This window comes from Maylandia zebra, linkage group LG8 (genome assembly GCF_041146795.1).
Source record: "Maylandia zebra isolate NMK-2024a linkage group LG8, Mzebra_GT3a, whole genome shotgun sequence".
In the NCBI taxonomy this organism is placed as follows: Eukaryota; Metazoa; Chordata; class Actinopteri; order Cichliformes; family Cichlidae; genus Maylandia; species Maylandia zebra.
The window spans coordinates 30,591,378-30,605,806 of record NC_135174.1 but is presented as its reverse complement, the minus strand read 5'-3'; the positions used below and the strand labels follow the sequence as shown (position 1 = coordinate 30,605,806).

Genomic DNA, 14,429 nt, shown 5'->3' with positions numbered 1-14,429 from the left:
TCAGAGTAACGCCCACATCCATCAACTTACTGTCTCATACGTTTCACTTGCATATTTGCAAGGTTAAAGCAGAGTTAACATTATACTTGGATACTTCTCCAACCTTTGGCTGTTTCTGCCTTTTGTTCTGGCGGGTTGATCCCACACTGTTTGGATCTGACTGTGAGGAGTTGTCTAGTAATGATCACCGAGCAAACTGTGTATGCTCCAACTGTACGACCAGGCCCGTGTGCAAAGATGGCTTTATTCAGCTTTTTGCTGATGAGCTTAACCAGAACACCAGCGAGTACCTGGAGAAGGGTCACCTCACACCGAGCTCATGAGGAGATGGTTACTGCAGAGCATCTCTCAGGAAACCTTCCAGCTGGAAATGTTTTATTGAGGCTGATGCTGCAAAAGCTTTGCACAACGTGCTGTGAGATGCTGATGGAGGACACTATCTTTATGACTCCTGGCTCTTGTATGGACAAGTAAAAATGACATTAATATGTAACCTACAGACAAAGCACTGTAATCAAACATGCATGCTGAAGTAGCGAGCAGAAAGTGGGACCATGTTTGGTGGATGGATCGGACAGCTCCAGGGGAACGTCTTTGCTGTCATGCTGAGAATGAACTTATTGAGCACAGTGTCCTGTGGTGAGCTCCAGCTTAAAAGGTTTAGTTCACCTGTCCAGCCCCAACACCAGCTCACACGTGCCCGACGTGCCCGATACCATCAAACGTTAAACTTTTTGTTCTTAACAATATAATATGAATACAAAACTTATAATCACAACCATCATGACACAGCATAAGCAAAAGTATAAGTGATACTGTGGTTGCAGTTCATGTTCACACGGTGGTGAAGGATGCAAACACTTCCTCCACCATGTGGAGGCGCTGCTGAGCTGCCTGCTTTTCTGGACACTGCCAGCTTTAACCATCCAGCTCCGGGTCCTCCTGTGGGCGGGGCTCCTGCCTCCCGGTGACCTGCAGAGACACAGCAGCACACAGGTGTGAGTCAGCGAGTCGCCGCTCTCTTCAAACGGGCCGAGAGCTTCGTTCCAGAGCGTCTTCTGATCAGCAGACGTGTGCACGGTACCTTATGGCTGAAACAGACGGCAGCGATGAAGAGCAGCAGGAGCAGCAGCAGGAGCAGCAGTCTGATGACAAACACTGTTGGATCTGAAGAGACACACTCAGCCGTCACATTAGATGTTAGGAGAACAACAGCTGGCATCAAACACAAACATCAGGTAGGCCCCGCCTACATCTCTGACTCCATCTGAGCCTACGTCAGGTGGGACCTGCTGCTGTTTCATACCTGAGCTCCACTCTGCTTCAGCTCACCTGAGACAGTGAGAGACAGCTGACGGCTCTCGGAGGAGAAGTTATGAGAAAACACAAAGACGTGATAAACACAGCTGTAGGTTCCTTGGTGGGCGGGCTCTGCAGCAGTGAACAGGAAGTGGGCAGAGTGATTGACAGCTGGCAGGGTGTAGTTGTTGGTGGTATTGGAGGAGGTGAAGGTGAGCTGGAAAGAGCCTCCTGGGTACTGAGGTTGGATGGAGCAGCTGATGGTGAAGCTGGAGCCTTTGAACACCCAAGAAGACTCCTGCTGCTGGACCTGGGAGTGCCCGTCATTGGACGAGAAGGACGCTGAGATGATTGGCTGAACCAGCAGGTCTGTAAACAGAGAGGTGATTGGCTGAACTTTACTCGACTCGTTCAATGTTAAACTCCGTTGGCTCACAGCAAGTCTCTTACCTGAGCAGATGAGCTCCAGGACGGTGGATGACTGGGATGATGTGGCACACTCCCTCAGTGTAGATCCAGATTTAACACAGTCAGGTTTGATCTTCCACGTTGGTCCATCCCAGGATGCATTTCTCCTTCCTGTTAAAACAGCAGAGCCACAGTCCAGCTCTCTGCAGGCTACAGCTGCATCCGTCAGGGTCCAGCCTGAGGCCTCCACAGATCTCCACAGTCTCTGTTTCACCTCCAGTGTACCTGCACAGCGACTGGCTCCTCCCACCAACCTGACAGGCTCTGACAGAAAGCGGAGAGTCATCAGTGAAAGAACAAAGTGAGTTTGAACCAAAGCTGCAGCTCCTCTTCTACCTGAGCAGGTGAGTCCAGCAGCTTTGCCAGGTGAGCAGCTGCTTCTAGCTGAGCCTGAGCTTCTACAGTCCAGGAGAGCAGACTCATGGCCTCCACACTGGAACTCTCTGCTCCACACTGGAGCCTCCGCTTCTCCATAGAGCGCCCCCTGGAGGAGCGAAGGAGGCCCACAGCCAAGCTCCCTGCAGACCACCTCTGCATCCTGCAGGTCAAAGTCATCTTCACACACTGAGGACCATCTCTGGTTAGACTTCACCTGCAGTCCGCCTGAACACAGACTGGAACCGTTCAGCAGCCTGACAGAGTCTGCAGGAACAAAGACAGGAAAGGCAAGAGAAAAAGCTTAAAAAGTAATAAAACTATAAAGGTACAAGTACTACATCAACAGTGGGCCAAACTCCTTTGAGGGTGCCCAAAGAATTTCCCTCCGGGGCCAAAAAGGCCCAAACTGCTATGGGCCCCACATTTAAACTCATAGCAGTTTTCCCATTGTGGCCTCTGTCAGCCCACCCATCTTGACAGATTATCCACACACATATTTGAATCTTGAATATTTGCTGAGCTGGATCAGACGTTTCACAAATCCCTCGTAAACCCGGCTGTTAGGATCTCTCTGTTTTGGGCCTAGTGCTTTGATGTTTTGGTTACTTGCTATGTTTTTCTTTTTTTCTTTATTTACTCATAGTTTAAAATGTTGTTTCTTGTCTAGTTCTGGTCTAAGTTTATTTTGTATCCCTGCCTGTCCCTCCAGTCATGTCCCTGTGTCTTCTGTCCTAATCTTGCCCCTGTGGAAAAGTCAATCTTCATGTTTAGGTCCACACTGCCAGCCACACACTGACACACAACACCAACTTTATGCGATTGTAGGGAGAACATATTGGTTGAGGCCTCTGTCTTCAAATCCTATCTTTGAATCGTATTTCAGCTGCAACATGGAGAAGAACAGGGCCAAAAACAACCCAAAGCAACCATGTTAGAAACTTGGGGATGGACGTGTTCCAGTATCATCATCCCTTCTCTCTTACTGCTGACACCGACTGTAAAGGTATGAAGTGATGTGGTCTGGTAGATAGACTGTTACTAGGGGGGTTAGGAGGTGGGTAACTTCAGTGGTTGGTGAAGCAAAACTTGGGGACTTGATGGACATTGGAGAGGCCATGAGATGGACTTTTTGCTACGCTCAGAAATTCTGGAAAAATGCAACATGATTACTTTTTATTTAGAAACATTTTTATACAACAAAAGGAAAGAAAAAACCCAGACAAACAAAATATTATGAGGTCATTGGAAGACAAATACATGCACATACATACATAAATACTATAGTATTGTAAGTTCTATGCATTAAAGAATGCTGCCACAGTTTGTAGAGCCCAGCCATTTTCTCCGTCTCCTTCCCAAGCCCCCCTGAATTCGCAGGGTAAAAGTCATACATTCCATCAATCTGATGTTTTCCACTATAGAAATAAAAAGACTTATAGTGGGAGGATCTTTACAAAGCCAGCGCGTTGTTATAGCCTTTCTCGCAGATGCCAAAAGAATTCTCAGGAGATAGACATCATCTGTAACTAAATCTTCTGCAAAACATCTCAGATACAATGATACAAATGTACAGCTCACATTAAAGCCCAGTGCTTTTGGTATTATTTTTGAAACTTCCAACCAAAAGAGTCGTATGGATGGGCAGGACCAGAATATGTGTCTGTGATCTGCCATTTCCCCACAGTTTTAATTTATATTTAGTTGTGTTGTTGTTTGCAGTGTGTTGTGTTGTTTCACTTTAAATTCGTTTCAAATGAAAAAGCTGAAAATTGAAATAGTTAAAAGTAGAGATGGACCGAGCCGATATTACGTATCGTGTCGGTCTGATACTGACCTAAATCACTGGATCGAATAGCGGAGAGAAATAAAAAATGTAATCGATCCATTAAATATCAAAAAAGCACCTCACAAAACTTCCCACACGGGTAACTCTGCTCATAACCGTAGCTCGTCGCAGCAGTGTGGTCACGTGATAGAGCAGCTGTGTGTGTTTGTAGCCTCAGCATTTCATCTCCGAGGAAGTGATCCCAGAGAGAAGTAAAGCAAGTGTGCAAGTCCATCTCTGAATGTTTGTAAAGCATTCCCACATTAAGCTTAAACACCGATATATGGAGCGACTGCCTCTCTCTCTCTCTCTCTCTCTCTCTCTCTCTCTCTCCCTCTCTCTCCTGCTGCTACTTTGAAACTGATCAATGATCAGCTGATCGTCTCTCTTGTTTGTTTTTGGTCCACTTTGCAGCAGAAAGAGGAAACCAGCGGCTGAACAACAGCAGCAAGTTTAAGCTTGATCAGCTGTTGTTAGAATGTATTTAATATTACTTTCTACTCCAGGATCTTTTTCTACAGCTGACGGCTGTAACTGTGCAGGGGCGGATCTACTAAAGTTTAGCCAGGGGGGCCGATAGGGCATGAACAGGGAAAAGGGGGCACAAAGACATACTCTTCTTTCTTATTCTCATTTAAAATGTCGAGCTTTTAATAAATAATTATCTGACACCCAAAGTTTTAATCTGATGTAAAATGTATAGAAGTCCATCACTGTATATAGTAACTGTTAAGTCTAATATACCCTAGTAAGCTGTAGTACTTTTTACTTTGGGAACCATCTGTGCAGTCTGCAGTTCTGTTGAAGAAAGATGTTGAATCTATTTAATTATTCTTGAAAAATAATTTATTTCTGTGCATTTTTTTCACGCTGCATCAAGTTGATTACGTCGATTAAGCACCATGAGGTGGACGGTGGGGGGGTTCACTATGTTTTTTATTTTATTTTTTTGCTGGGAGTTTGCAGCCCTGTTAGTTAGGTTGTTTAATATTTCTGCTAAGTACTCTTTAAAATACCAGAGTAGGGAGGCTGGAGCAGGTTTAAGTTTGTTAGATTGATCAGTTTTGCTGAACTATGAAATATTTTGGGTGCAGTGTGTTTTTCACACACAGGTATAACAGAATAGCTTTAGTGTTGTTGTTTATTTAAACTTGAGTATGAACTTATACAAAATGCAGCAAGATATTTAAAAAACAGTTTTATTGATTAAAAAACACTATATCGGATTCATATCGGTATCAGACATAAAAAAGTGGTATCGTGCCATCTCTAGTTAAAAGTTGAAATGTAAATAGTTGGTTTTTATATTTCATAATTTATTTATTACATTTTATGTAGAGTGAATAAATAAAAGTACAGTGGCCCCTAGAGACAAAACACGTACAAACTCCAAAACACATTTCCAGCATTAACTGAACTTCCACACAGAGCTACCTAGATCACTTAAATTACACAATTGAAAGCATATGTGTATTATTTGTGTATTTATACACAAGCACTCATATATATATATTCAAATAATTTAAAAAAAAGTTCATTTACCTGTTACTACCACACACCAAATCGGTCGTTGGTACTTCCTGGCTTGTGTAGCCAATAGGATCCTGGAGCATTTCCGTTGTGTTTTGGAGTTTGTACGTGCTATTGGTTCAAAACTATTTCACAATTAAGTCAAGAGATGCCCTCATGCCTCAATGACATATCATGTCATTGATTAACATCATATTTCGTGCTTTATACAAAAATTTTAGGCCATTAATGGAGGGTCTTGGGTCGATTTGTGGCTATTTTCAAATTTTGATTACATGCCATTTGCACAGTGTTGAATGGACTATAGCCAAATTCTCCAAAAAAAAGTTTGATATGATTTTATTTCAAAATTCAAGTCTGACTTCCTTCAATTAGCTTCAGTGGCTAAGCTACAGACAAACTTACACTATTGTGCTTAGTGGTCGATTTGTGCCCCATTGAAACCCATTATAAACGCTATTTTTCACTGCAAATTAATTACGGTCAAAGGGATCGTTGATGTTTAGCTTTCATTTTCATTTTGCAGGACGGGCCTTAGAGTTGTAATTTTTTTATTTGTCCACCGGGTGGCGCCCTTGCTCCACATTTGACCCCGGGCTGGAAAACAGCGGGCTGCTTAAACAGACCTGCGGGAAACGAAGCCTCATTTCCGGCGTGCAGCAGCGGCTTCGCCCGCTGATCGGGCGGGACCATTTTTTGGTCCCTAGGACCGTTAGAGGGTGCTTTTTTTTTTTTTTTTAGTCAACAGGAAATGACGTATTTGTTGTCACGTGGTATCGAGCGTGTGTGCTGGAAAAACGGGTCCCCGGTGATCGTGCCCCGGTAATCGTCGCGACTTACCCCGGCAACATGCACTTATTTCGGCCTAGAGGAGGAGCATTTGCCGCCTGGAGACCATTTTCTGGTCCTGAAAAAAAAAATAAAAGGCGATCGAAATGAATGTTGGTGCCAATCTTTAGTCCATCTAAAGGCCTAATTATAATAACAATTGAATATTACCTCAAATGTTTTTTTTGGAAAATATTCAAGTTTTATATTTTTTGGGGCAAAAAAAGCAGTGCGCTCATGTGACGAAACCGGGATATAAAGGGTTAAAATCCGCGAAATGTAATTAAAACTTGACATGAATATTTCAAGGAGAAGTAGGTCTAAAAGATTGGCTAATTTAAAGTGGAATAAAATATTAATATATAAATTTTTTATAGCACTTTTTTGGGCGTGGTCGATTTGTGGCTCTAAGCCCAATAGTGTATGCATTTTTCTAGGAATCATTATTAAAAATACCTTAAGGCTGGATTTGGTAGAAATGAGTTCTGTCTAAATATCAAAAATGTTATCCTAATGCAGTTTTATTTTTGAGAGCTTGATAACTTACAACTGAAAAATCTGAACAGCAAACTGTTTTCTTTCTTTTAAATTCGATCCATTTTACAAAATGTAAGGTTTTTACTTTAAACGTGCTGCAGGCTTGAGGAGCAGTGCCAGGGAGGCTGGAAGGGCAGCTGAAACCCATCCAGTAATCATGCTCTAAATCTTTCAGTGACAGAACAGCTGCTGCAGCTAAGGCCCACTAGCCCCTTTCTCCCCGATCTGCCTCCCCAGGTTCTGGTGGCGGTAGGCACTGCATGCGACCCACGTAGGGCCACACAGACACAGAGACAGAAGTGTTGGAGATGTGGGCGGCTGGGACACCAGTGACGGGAGTGTCCATTGATGGAGGTGGGCTAGGCTTCCCGTATCACTGAGGCTCCAACACTCTCTCCCAGGTCCAGGAGGAACAATGTTCCAGACATGGGCTGCATGAAGACCATGCTCCACCAAACCCTGGGTTAACCAGGAACCTTGCTGGAGGTAGAATGGGTGGAGGTCAGATATGTGCATGGGGATGTTCAGAAATATGTCATAGTGCTGCTGCTGTATAAAAGGCCCCAAAGTTCATATAATAGTTTTACTGGTGTTTATAAGTTTATATAAGTTCATGTAATGTTCCGTCTTCTGTCAGTTTGGGCCAGCCCACCTTCTAGTGACATCATCCGGTTAGTAAGGTGGGCAGTTTAATGGCGGCTGAGCAGTGTTGGTCCGGAGGGGGTGCACTGATTCCTGGGGCATGTTAGGTGTGCGTAAATGACAAGTAAGTAGTGACCTGTGTCGTATTTTGCCTTTGTTGTGTCAGTACTGTAGTATGTTACCATTTAGGAGCTAATGTAGTCCATAGTTGGAGCGGTAGGCCACGCATGCAACGCGTGAGTTCACCCTCATTTCATATGCTAACTTATGTTGTTAGCTTGGCCCCGGTTTAGCTTTGTTGACGCATGTACGGTCGCTCGTATGTCCATAATGTCATTCCTGTGTTATCAGACCTTCTCTATATGTTGTATGTGATGCTTGTGATTGTTTACTTTGAAGTAGCGGGGTTTGTAGTGAACAATTAGGTACGTGGATTAATAAAATAGCGAACGTAGTATAACCAGAAGTATGGCGTCCCGCTTGCCCTTCACAATAAGAGCATTATAGCGGAATATAATGGGGGGCGCTTTTATTTTGTATAACTACCGGAAGTAGTTCACATGTACTGACGGTTGCTTAACCTCGCACTAATGCTATTTAGTTGCATAGTGTGAGCAGTTTGAAGTGTATTATATTTTTCTGATCTTTATATTTGATTATGTTAACTATGTTGTATTATGTTTATATTTGAGTATTTGACTTTTCCATTCTCTTTATTTATTGTTATTTCCCTTGTTTATTTCCTTTGTAGGAAACCACACACACACACACACCCAGACATACACTTATGTACACCCGCTGTGTTTACAGCCCCAGAAATTAAGTGGTGACAATAAAGTGCCTCAAACGGAACCTCAAGCTCTCTCCTTCTTTCGTGCTCTGGGCAATTTGGCCTTAAGTGGTGTTCTGGCCGACACACCGGGGTGACCGTAGTGCTCAAAGACTGAATCAGTGCCACAGCCGTGCCTATCTTTGATATCTCCACTACAGCTGCAGATAAAGTTTAAGGGCAAAACACATGTAAAGGCTGCAGTTAGCTCACGCCTGTCGTATCTCTTAATTCTGGGGACAGATTGGCTGGGGTTTAATAACATTTTGGGATAGTGTGTGGGGGAAGCACTCACCTTGTGCGGTGTGTAGTGTCTGTGCTGGACTCAGTGGTGACTCTGGGTTGGAGGAGATGGCAGGGGCTTCTCGTGAGGCCCCACCGGCTCCCATTAATTGTCACTACCATTAATGGGGGTCCCATTTGAGTGCATTGGGATGGACCTTATTGGGCAATTTCGATGGTGCATGCGGATATCACTTTGTATTAGTTCTGGTCAATTATGCAACTCTATATCTGAAGCAGTGCTGCTGTACACCATTTCTGCAAAGCGTGTAGCACAGGCACTGTTTCAGGTGATCTCCTGAGTCGGCATTGTGAAAGAGATACTGACTGACCAGGGTACATCGTCTCATGCACTTAAAGAATTGTACGAATTACTGGGCATTTCATCTGTTCAGACCAGTGTCTACCACCCTCAGACTGATGGAGTGACAGGTGGAGCGGCTGAATAAGTCTTTAAAATCCATGATTCGTAAGTCCATTCACAAGGATGAACACAATCGGGATCTCTGGTTAGACCCTCTATTGTTTGCAGCATGGGAGGTGCCCCAGACCTCCTCTGGGTTTTCTCTAATTTGAAATGGCCGGAAGCCACGGGGCTTATTGGACCTGACTGAAGAAAACTGGGAAGGTTATCACAAAAAAATTTGCTCCCGGTCCAGGAATGCCAGCAGTGCCTGTAGAACAGAGTGGCCAGACTCAAGCAATTTTCACCCAGAGATAAAGTGCTTGTAAAATGGTAAATGGCCTGTATTTATATAGCGCTTTACTAGTCCCTAAGGACCCCAAAGCGCTTTACACATCCAGTCATCCACACATTCACACACTGGTGATGGCAGCTACATTGTAGCCACAGCCACCCTGGGGCGCACTGACAGAGGCGAGGCTGCCGAACACTGGCGCCACCGGGCCCTCTGACCACCACCAGTAGGCAACGGGTGAAGTGTCTTGCCCAAGGACACAACGACCGAGACTGTCAGAGCCGGGGCTCGAACCGGCAACCTTCCGATTACAAGGCGAACTCCCAACTCTTGAGCCACGATCGCCCTTCTTCTAGCTCAAGGTTACTCGCCAAGTGTTAAGGAGCCTCTGTGGTTACACAGCGAGTCGGTGATGTTGACTATGTGGGTGATTGTTATTACCATCTCACACAGCCCAAGGGAGCAGATGTTGCTGTACAGCAGCAGCGGTTTGCAGATGTGTCATCTTTCCATTTGGCTTGTTCGGAACCACAACAACTTTCCAGCGCTTCACTGAGCTCTTTGCACCCCTTTAAATTCAAGGTGGTCCATAGGCCAAGCTGGTAGTAGCGGATTTTCTCTCCCACTCGCTGGGGTGCTTCCTGGCCTCAGTTGGACGGCGGGGGTGTGTGGCGGAGGTTTGGTCTACGGGTCCGTTGCAGGGAAGGATGGTGCAGCATGCTTGAGGGGTAGTGCCACAGAGGCTGGCAGGACACCTGAAACCCATCCAGTAATCATGCTCCAAGCAGAGTGGAGACAGCTGGAAATCTGTCTGGTCGTGGACTGAAACGACAGAGCTGAAACTAAACTCTTGTTGTAAACAAGACCTGGGGCTTCCATACAGCACCTGCATGTGGATCAACAGCTTCCTCTCAGGCCATAGACAGAGAGTCAGAGTTGGCCATCACACATCCTCAGCCCTGAGCCTCAGCACTGGCTCACCCCAGGGCTGTGTGCTCAGTCCACTGCTCTACACATGACTGCACTCATGTCCACCACAGCAACATCTTTGTGAAATTTGCAGACGACACCACCGTGGTGGGGCTCATTTCCAGGGGTGACGAATCTTACAGAGACGAGGTGGAGCAGCTGTCGTTATGGTGTAAGGCCAATAACCTCCTCAACACTTCAAAAACCAAAGAACTCATAATAGACTTCAGAAGGAAAAAGGCAGAGATCCAACCACTATTCATTAACGGGGACTGTGTAGGAAGGGTGCCAAGCTTCCGCTTCCTGGGAGTCAACATAGAGGAGAACCTTTCCTGGAGTGCGAACACCTCCGAGCTGCTGAAATGGGCCCAACAGAGACTTCCTGAGAATTCTCAGGAGGGATAACATCACTCTGGAGCTGTGTCCCAAAACGTAGGCTGCATCCTTCGGAGGACCCGGCCTTCGCGGTCGACGTGGGCCGGGTCCTTCGAAGACTGAGAAGGCTGGAAGTGCGAGGCTGTGAAATGGGACGGTCTAGCCTTGAGATTTGTGTCACCGCTGTGTCGGTGGAGTTTAATAAACTCGCCGTCTGCTCCTTGCTGTCTAAAATATAACAGCACACGGGCGTGAATTCTCGACCGTCTCACACTTTGACGTTTATTCAGCTGTGTGAAAATCCCGGAGGAACCCACCCGAGGGATTAATAAGGTTTTATTTAATCTAATAACTTTGATCTCAGCCAAACCGATTTACTCAGGAACAAATAAAACACAGAAAAAAGCCAAACAATTACATTTTTAAGTTATTCGAGTGACTTATATCATGTTTAACCTGAGTAGTGAAAGACAGCGGGGGTCTGAAAACGATGAAGCTGGGAGTCCGCTGCTCTCGCCGGCTCGAGTGACCATTGAACCCCCCGGTCAGCTATCGAGCTGGTGGGTAACAGGCGTCTCCGAAACAGTTGGTGCACTTTTGCAAATATGCGACGTCTTGATAAACCGAGCAGATATTTGAAGTTTACACAGCTACTTTCTCACCTGAAAATATGTTAAAAGTTTACTTTGTGACCCAGAAAGAGTAATAAGAGTAATTTTAAAACTTAGTAGCAGCCGCCATTGTTGAAAACTGAAATTGGCTGGGCCGCGCTATGAATTCTGGGATATGGTGGGCCATGAAGGACACACCTGACCCATCCTTCAAATTCGGGGGAATGAAGGACGCATTCTTCTACAGAGCCACCACTGAGAGTGTACTAACCTATTGCATATGCATCTGGTACACTAGCTGCATAGGGGTTCAGAGGAAAGCACTCCAGGGGGTCATTAACATCGCCCAAAAGATCACTGGCTGCCCCCTCCCCACACTGGAAGATCTACACAACAGCCGCTGTCTTAAAAATGCCCAAAACATCATAGAAGATTCCTCACATCCTGGGCACTCCCTGTTTAAACTGTTGCCCTCAGGCAGACGGTACAGAGCAATCAGTGTAAGGACTAATAGACTCAAACAGCTTTTATCCAACTGCAGTAACACGTCTGAATGCTGCTACAAAAAAAATGCCAATCATGCCACTCTTGTATTAATCTATGCGCTGACCGAAGCATGTATGTGAATGTTTGTTGATGTCTCTTATTAGCACTTTAAGTATTCTATTTATTTTATTTATTGAGTTTTATTGTTTTATTTATATTTTAATTATATTTTGATATCGTTAGGGATGATGCAGTGATCGGGGACCATTTTTAATTTCGTTGCACCTGTGACGATGACAATAAAGATTCTGATTCTAAGCAAAAGCATCAGAAACACACTGAATGCCGAAGGTCGTGATTGGCGTTCACACTGAACTGCTAAACTGGAAACATTTTATGTTGTTTAGATGAATAATTTGTTCAGTGAGTTTTATTTCATTTTATGAGTTTTAAAATTGTTTACACAGCATCAGCATTTAAAGAATTAACTTAAATAAGCAATGAAACCATGAAAAACACTCAAAACTTTCATGTTTCATTATACAGCTTCAACTGCAATTGAATTATACTTTACACACAAACCAAAAAGGCCTTCTAAACACAATCAGCTCAACAATGCTGGACTCAGGACCGTCAGATTACAGTGTCTCTACCAAACGAGGAGACCATGAACACGTCCAGTGAACTTCTACCACGGTCACTGTCACAGAGGAGACGGGTAACGAGAAACTTCACCGTCCTAGATGATGTCTCTGACAGACTTACCTGAACAGGTGATATCCAGGGTGGAGGAAGAGCGATCTGCTGATGCGCACTCTTTCAGAGCGTATCCAGCCTGAACACAGTGTGACTCCATCCACCACACCGATCTCTGTGAAGAACTCTGAGTATTTCCTACAGAAACAGCAGAACCACAGTTCATCTGTCCACAGACAGCAGCTGCATCCTTCAGGTTCCAGATATCCATCGCCACTGGTCTCCACTCTCCTCGTCTCACCTCCAGTGTACCTGCACAGCGACTGGCTCCTCCCACCAACCTGACAGGCTCTGACAGAAAGCGGAGAGTCATCAGTGAAAGAACAAAGTGAGTTTGAACCAAAGCTGCAGCTCCTCTTCTACCTGAGCAGGTGAGTCCAGCAGCTTTGCCAGGTGAGCAGCTGCTTCTAGCTGAGCCTGAGCTTCTACAGTCCAGGAGAGCAGACTCATGGCCTCCACACTGGAACTCTCTGCTCCACACTGGAGCCTCCGCTTCTCCATAGAGCGCCCCCTGGAGGAGCGAAGGAGGCCCACAGCCAAGCTCCCTGCAGACCACCTCTGCATCCTGCAGGTCAAAGTCAGCTTCACACACTGAGGACCATCTCTGGTTAGACTTCACCTGCAGTCCGCCTGAACACAGACTGGAACCGTTCAGCAGCCTGACAGAGTCTGCAGAGATCAGAGAAATCAAACAGCGGTCCAATAAAACACTGAAACAAAGTAAATGTTTCTTTTGTAGCACAGTCTTGGGAACATGCAAAAGGACCCCATGGTGCAGTTTCACTGTGAAAAAAAGGAGGCTGTACACCCTTAAAGTCAGGCGGTTACCTTATGCACATTTCCTTCTTTTCTCAAATTTAAAGAAGCTGATGGTTTCCTGTTCCTGGTTCTGCTGTGAGTTAGTTAGCAGTCAGTCACACCTGCCCATGACTAGTAACAGAAAAAAATAGCTACTGGAAACTCAGCCTAGAGCTTTTTGGCTGGATCACACTGATGCCAATGTTGCCTTCAAATGCATGGATCCACATACTTGTCCCATTGCCTCGCCCTGTTTAGACTAATGCTAACATCAGTAGACCAGTATCATTCGAACATGCACCGTTGTAATGGAGGAATGTTTTTTTACTTACCTAGACTTTTAACACTTTTAAAGACGTTGATAATGAGTTCGACGACAATGTCCTGGAGACTGTCAAAATCTTTGACTATGTAAATTTTATTGTGATCAGAGTTGATCAACTTCAGTTGAGTCACATTGACTTTTGCAACACCTGAAAGACAAAAGTGTCAGTACTGCTGCTTAACATGTGAGCTACATGGCTTTGTCATATTTGGAACCAGTGTCCTGCAGACAGGTTGGACTCAGTTCTACTCTGGGCAGGGGTTCGTATGCTTGCATGGTTAGAGTAGAAAAATTGTGGTTTATAGAATTGTTGTTTTATTTTAATGTATACATAATGCGAATGTGCTCATAAACAGGTCGGCGCTCTGTGTTTTGAGGCTTGAGAGCTTCATTCAGTGCTATTGTCTGGATTTGAAATATTGCAGGAAGACATAGAGTGAAGGAGGGTTTTTGCAGCATGCTTACATACACATGATACTGGTTAGAATAGTCTCTGGGTCAGGAAGTCCAAACGAGGCCCTGAACTGGGCCTTAGAATCAGCAGAAGAATAATGGATAATATTAGATAATCAAGGCTATGCAGGGTGTGTGTTGTGTCTGTCTTTCTGATTCCAGGAGAAGCAGACACAAGGCGAGGTCAGAAGGAAGGACTGAACCGGGGAGGACTGCCCACAGTCACAGTTACTGTCACAGTATATAAGCTGTGCAGCCCGTGTCAGGGTTGTCTTTGGTGTGAGGCAGCCTGTTGTAGCACGCTGGGCTCCGGCACTGTGAACTTGTAATTCCAACAGCT

The 14,429-nt window shown here is 45.0% G+C and overlaps 1 protein-coding gene and 1 long non-coding RNA gene across 2 annotated transcripts in view; one reads left to right on the top strand and one right to left on the bottom strand.

Annotated features, from left to right (window-relative positions):
- Nucleotides 1–17: 17 nt before the first annotated feature.
- LOC101472590 (scavenger receptor cysteine-rich type 1 protein M130-like) overlaps nt 18–14,429 on the bottom strand; it is a 16,621-nt gene continuing 2,209 nt past the window's right edge. Inside the window, exons 3-9 of the mRNA XM_076887802.1 lie at nt 13,644–13,784; nt 12,523–13,182; nt 2,104–2,409; nt 1,750–2,031; nt 1,333–1,668; nt 1,085–1,167; nt 18–972 (exon numbers count right to left, since the gene is read on the bottom strand). Of these exons, the coding sequence (XP_076743917.1) occupies nt 919–972; nt 1,085–1,167; nt 1,333–1,668; nt 1,750–2,031; nt 2,104–2,409; nt 12,523–13,182; nt 13,644–13,784 (1,862 nt within the window). The 3' untranslated portion in view covers nt 18–918. The remainder of the gene's footprint in view (nt 973–1,084; nt 1,168–1,332; nt 1,669–1,749; nt 2,032–2,103; nt 2,410–12,522; nt 13,183–13,643; nt 13,785–14,429) is intronic.
- Nucleotides 13,903–14,429, top strand: part of LOC143419925 (uncharacterized) — a 6,331-nt gene continuing 5,804 nt past the window's right edge. The window contains exon 1 of the long non-coding RNA XR_013099949.1: nt 13,903–14,429. This exon is cut by the window's right edge and continues 37 nt beyond it. This is a non-coding gene — a long non-coding RNA (uncharacterized LOC143419925).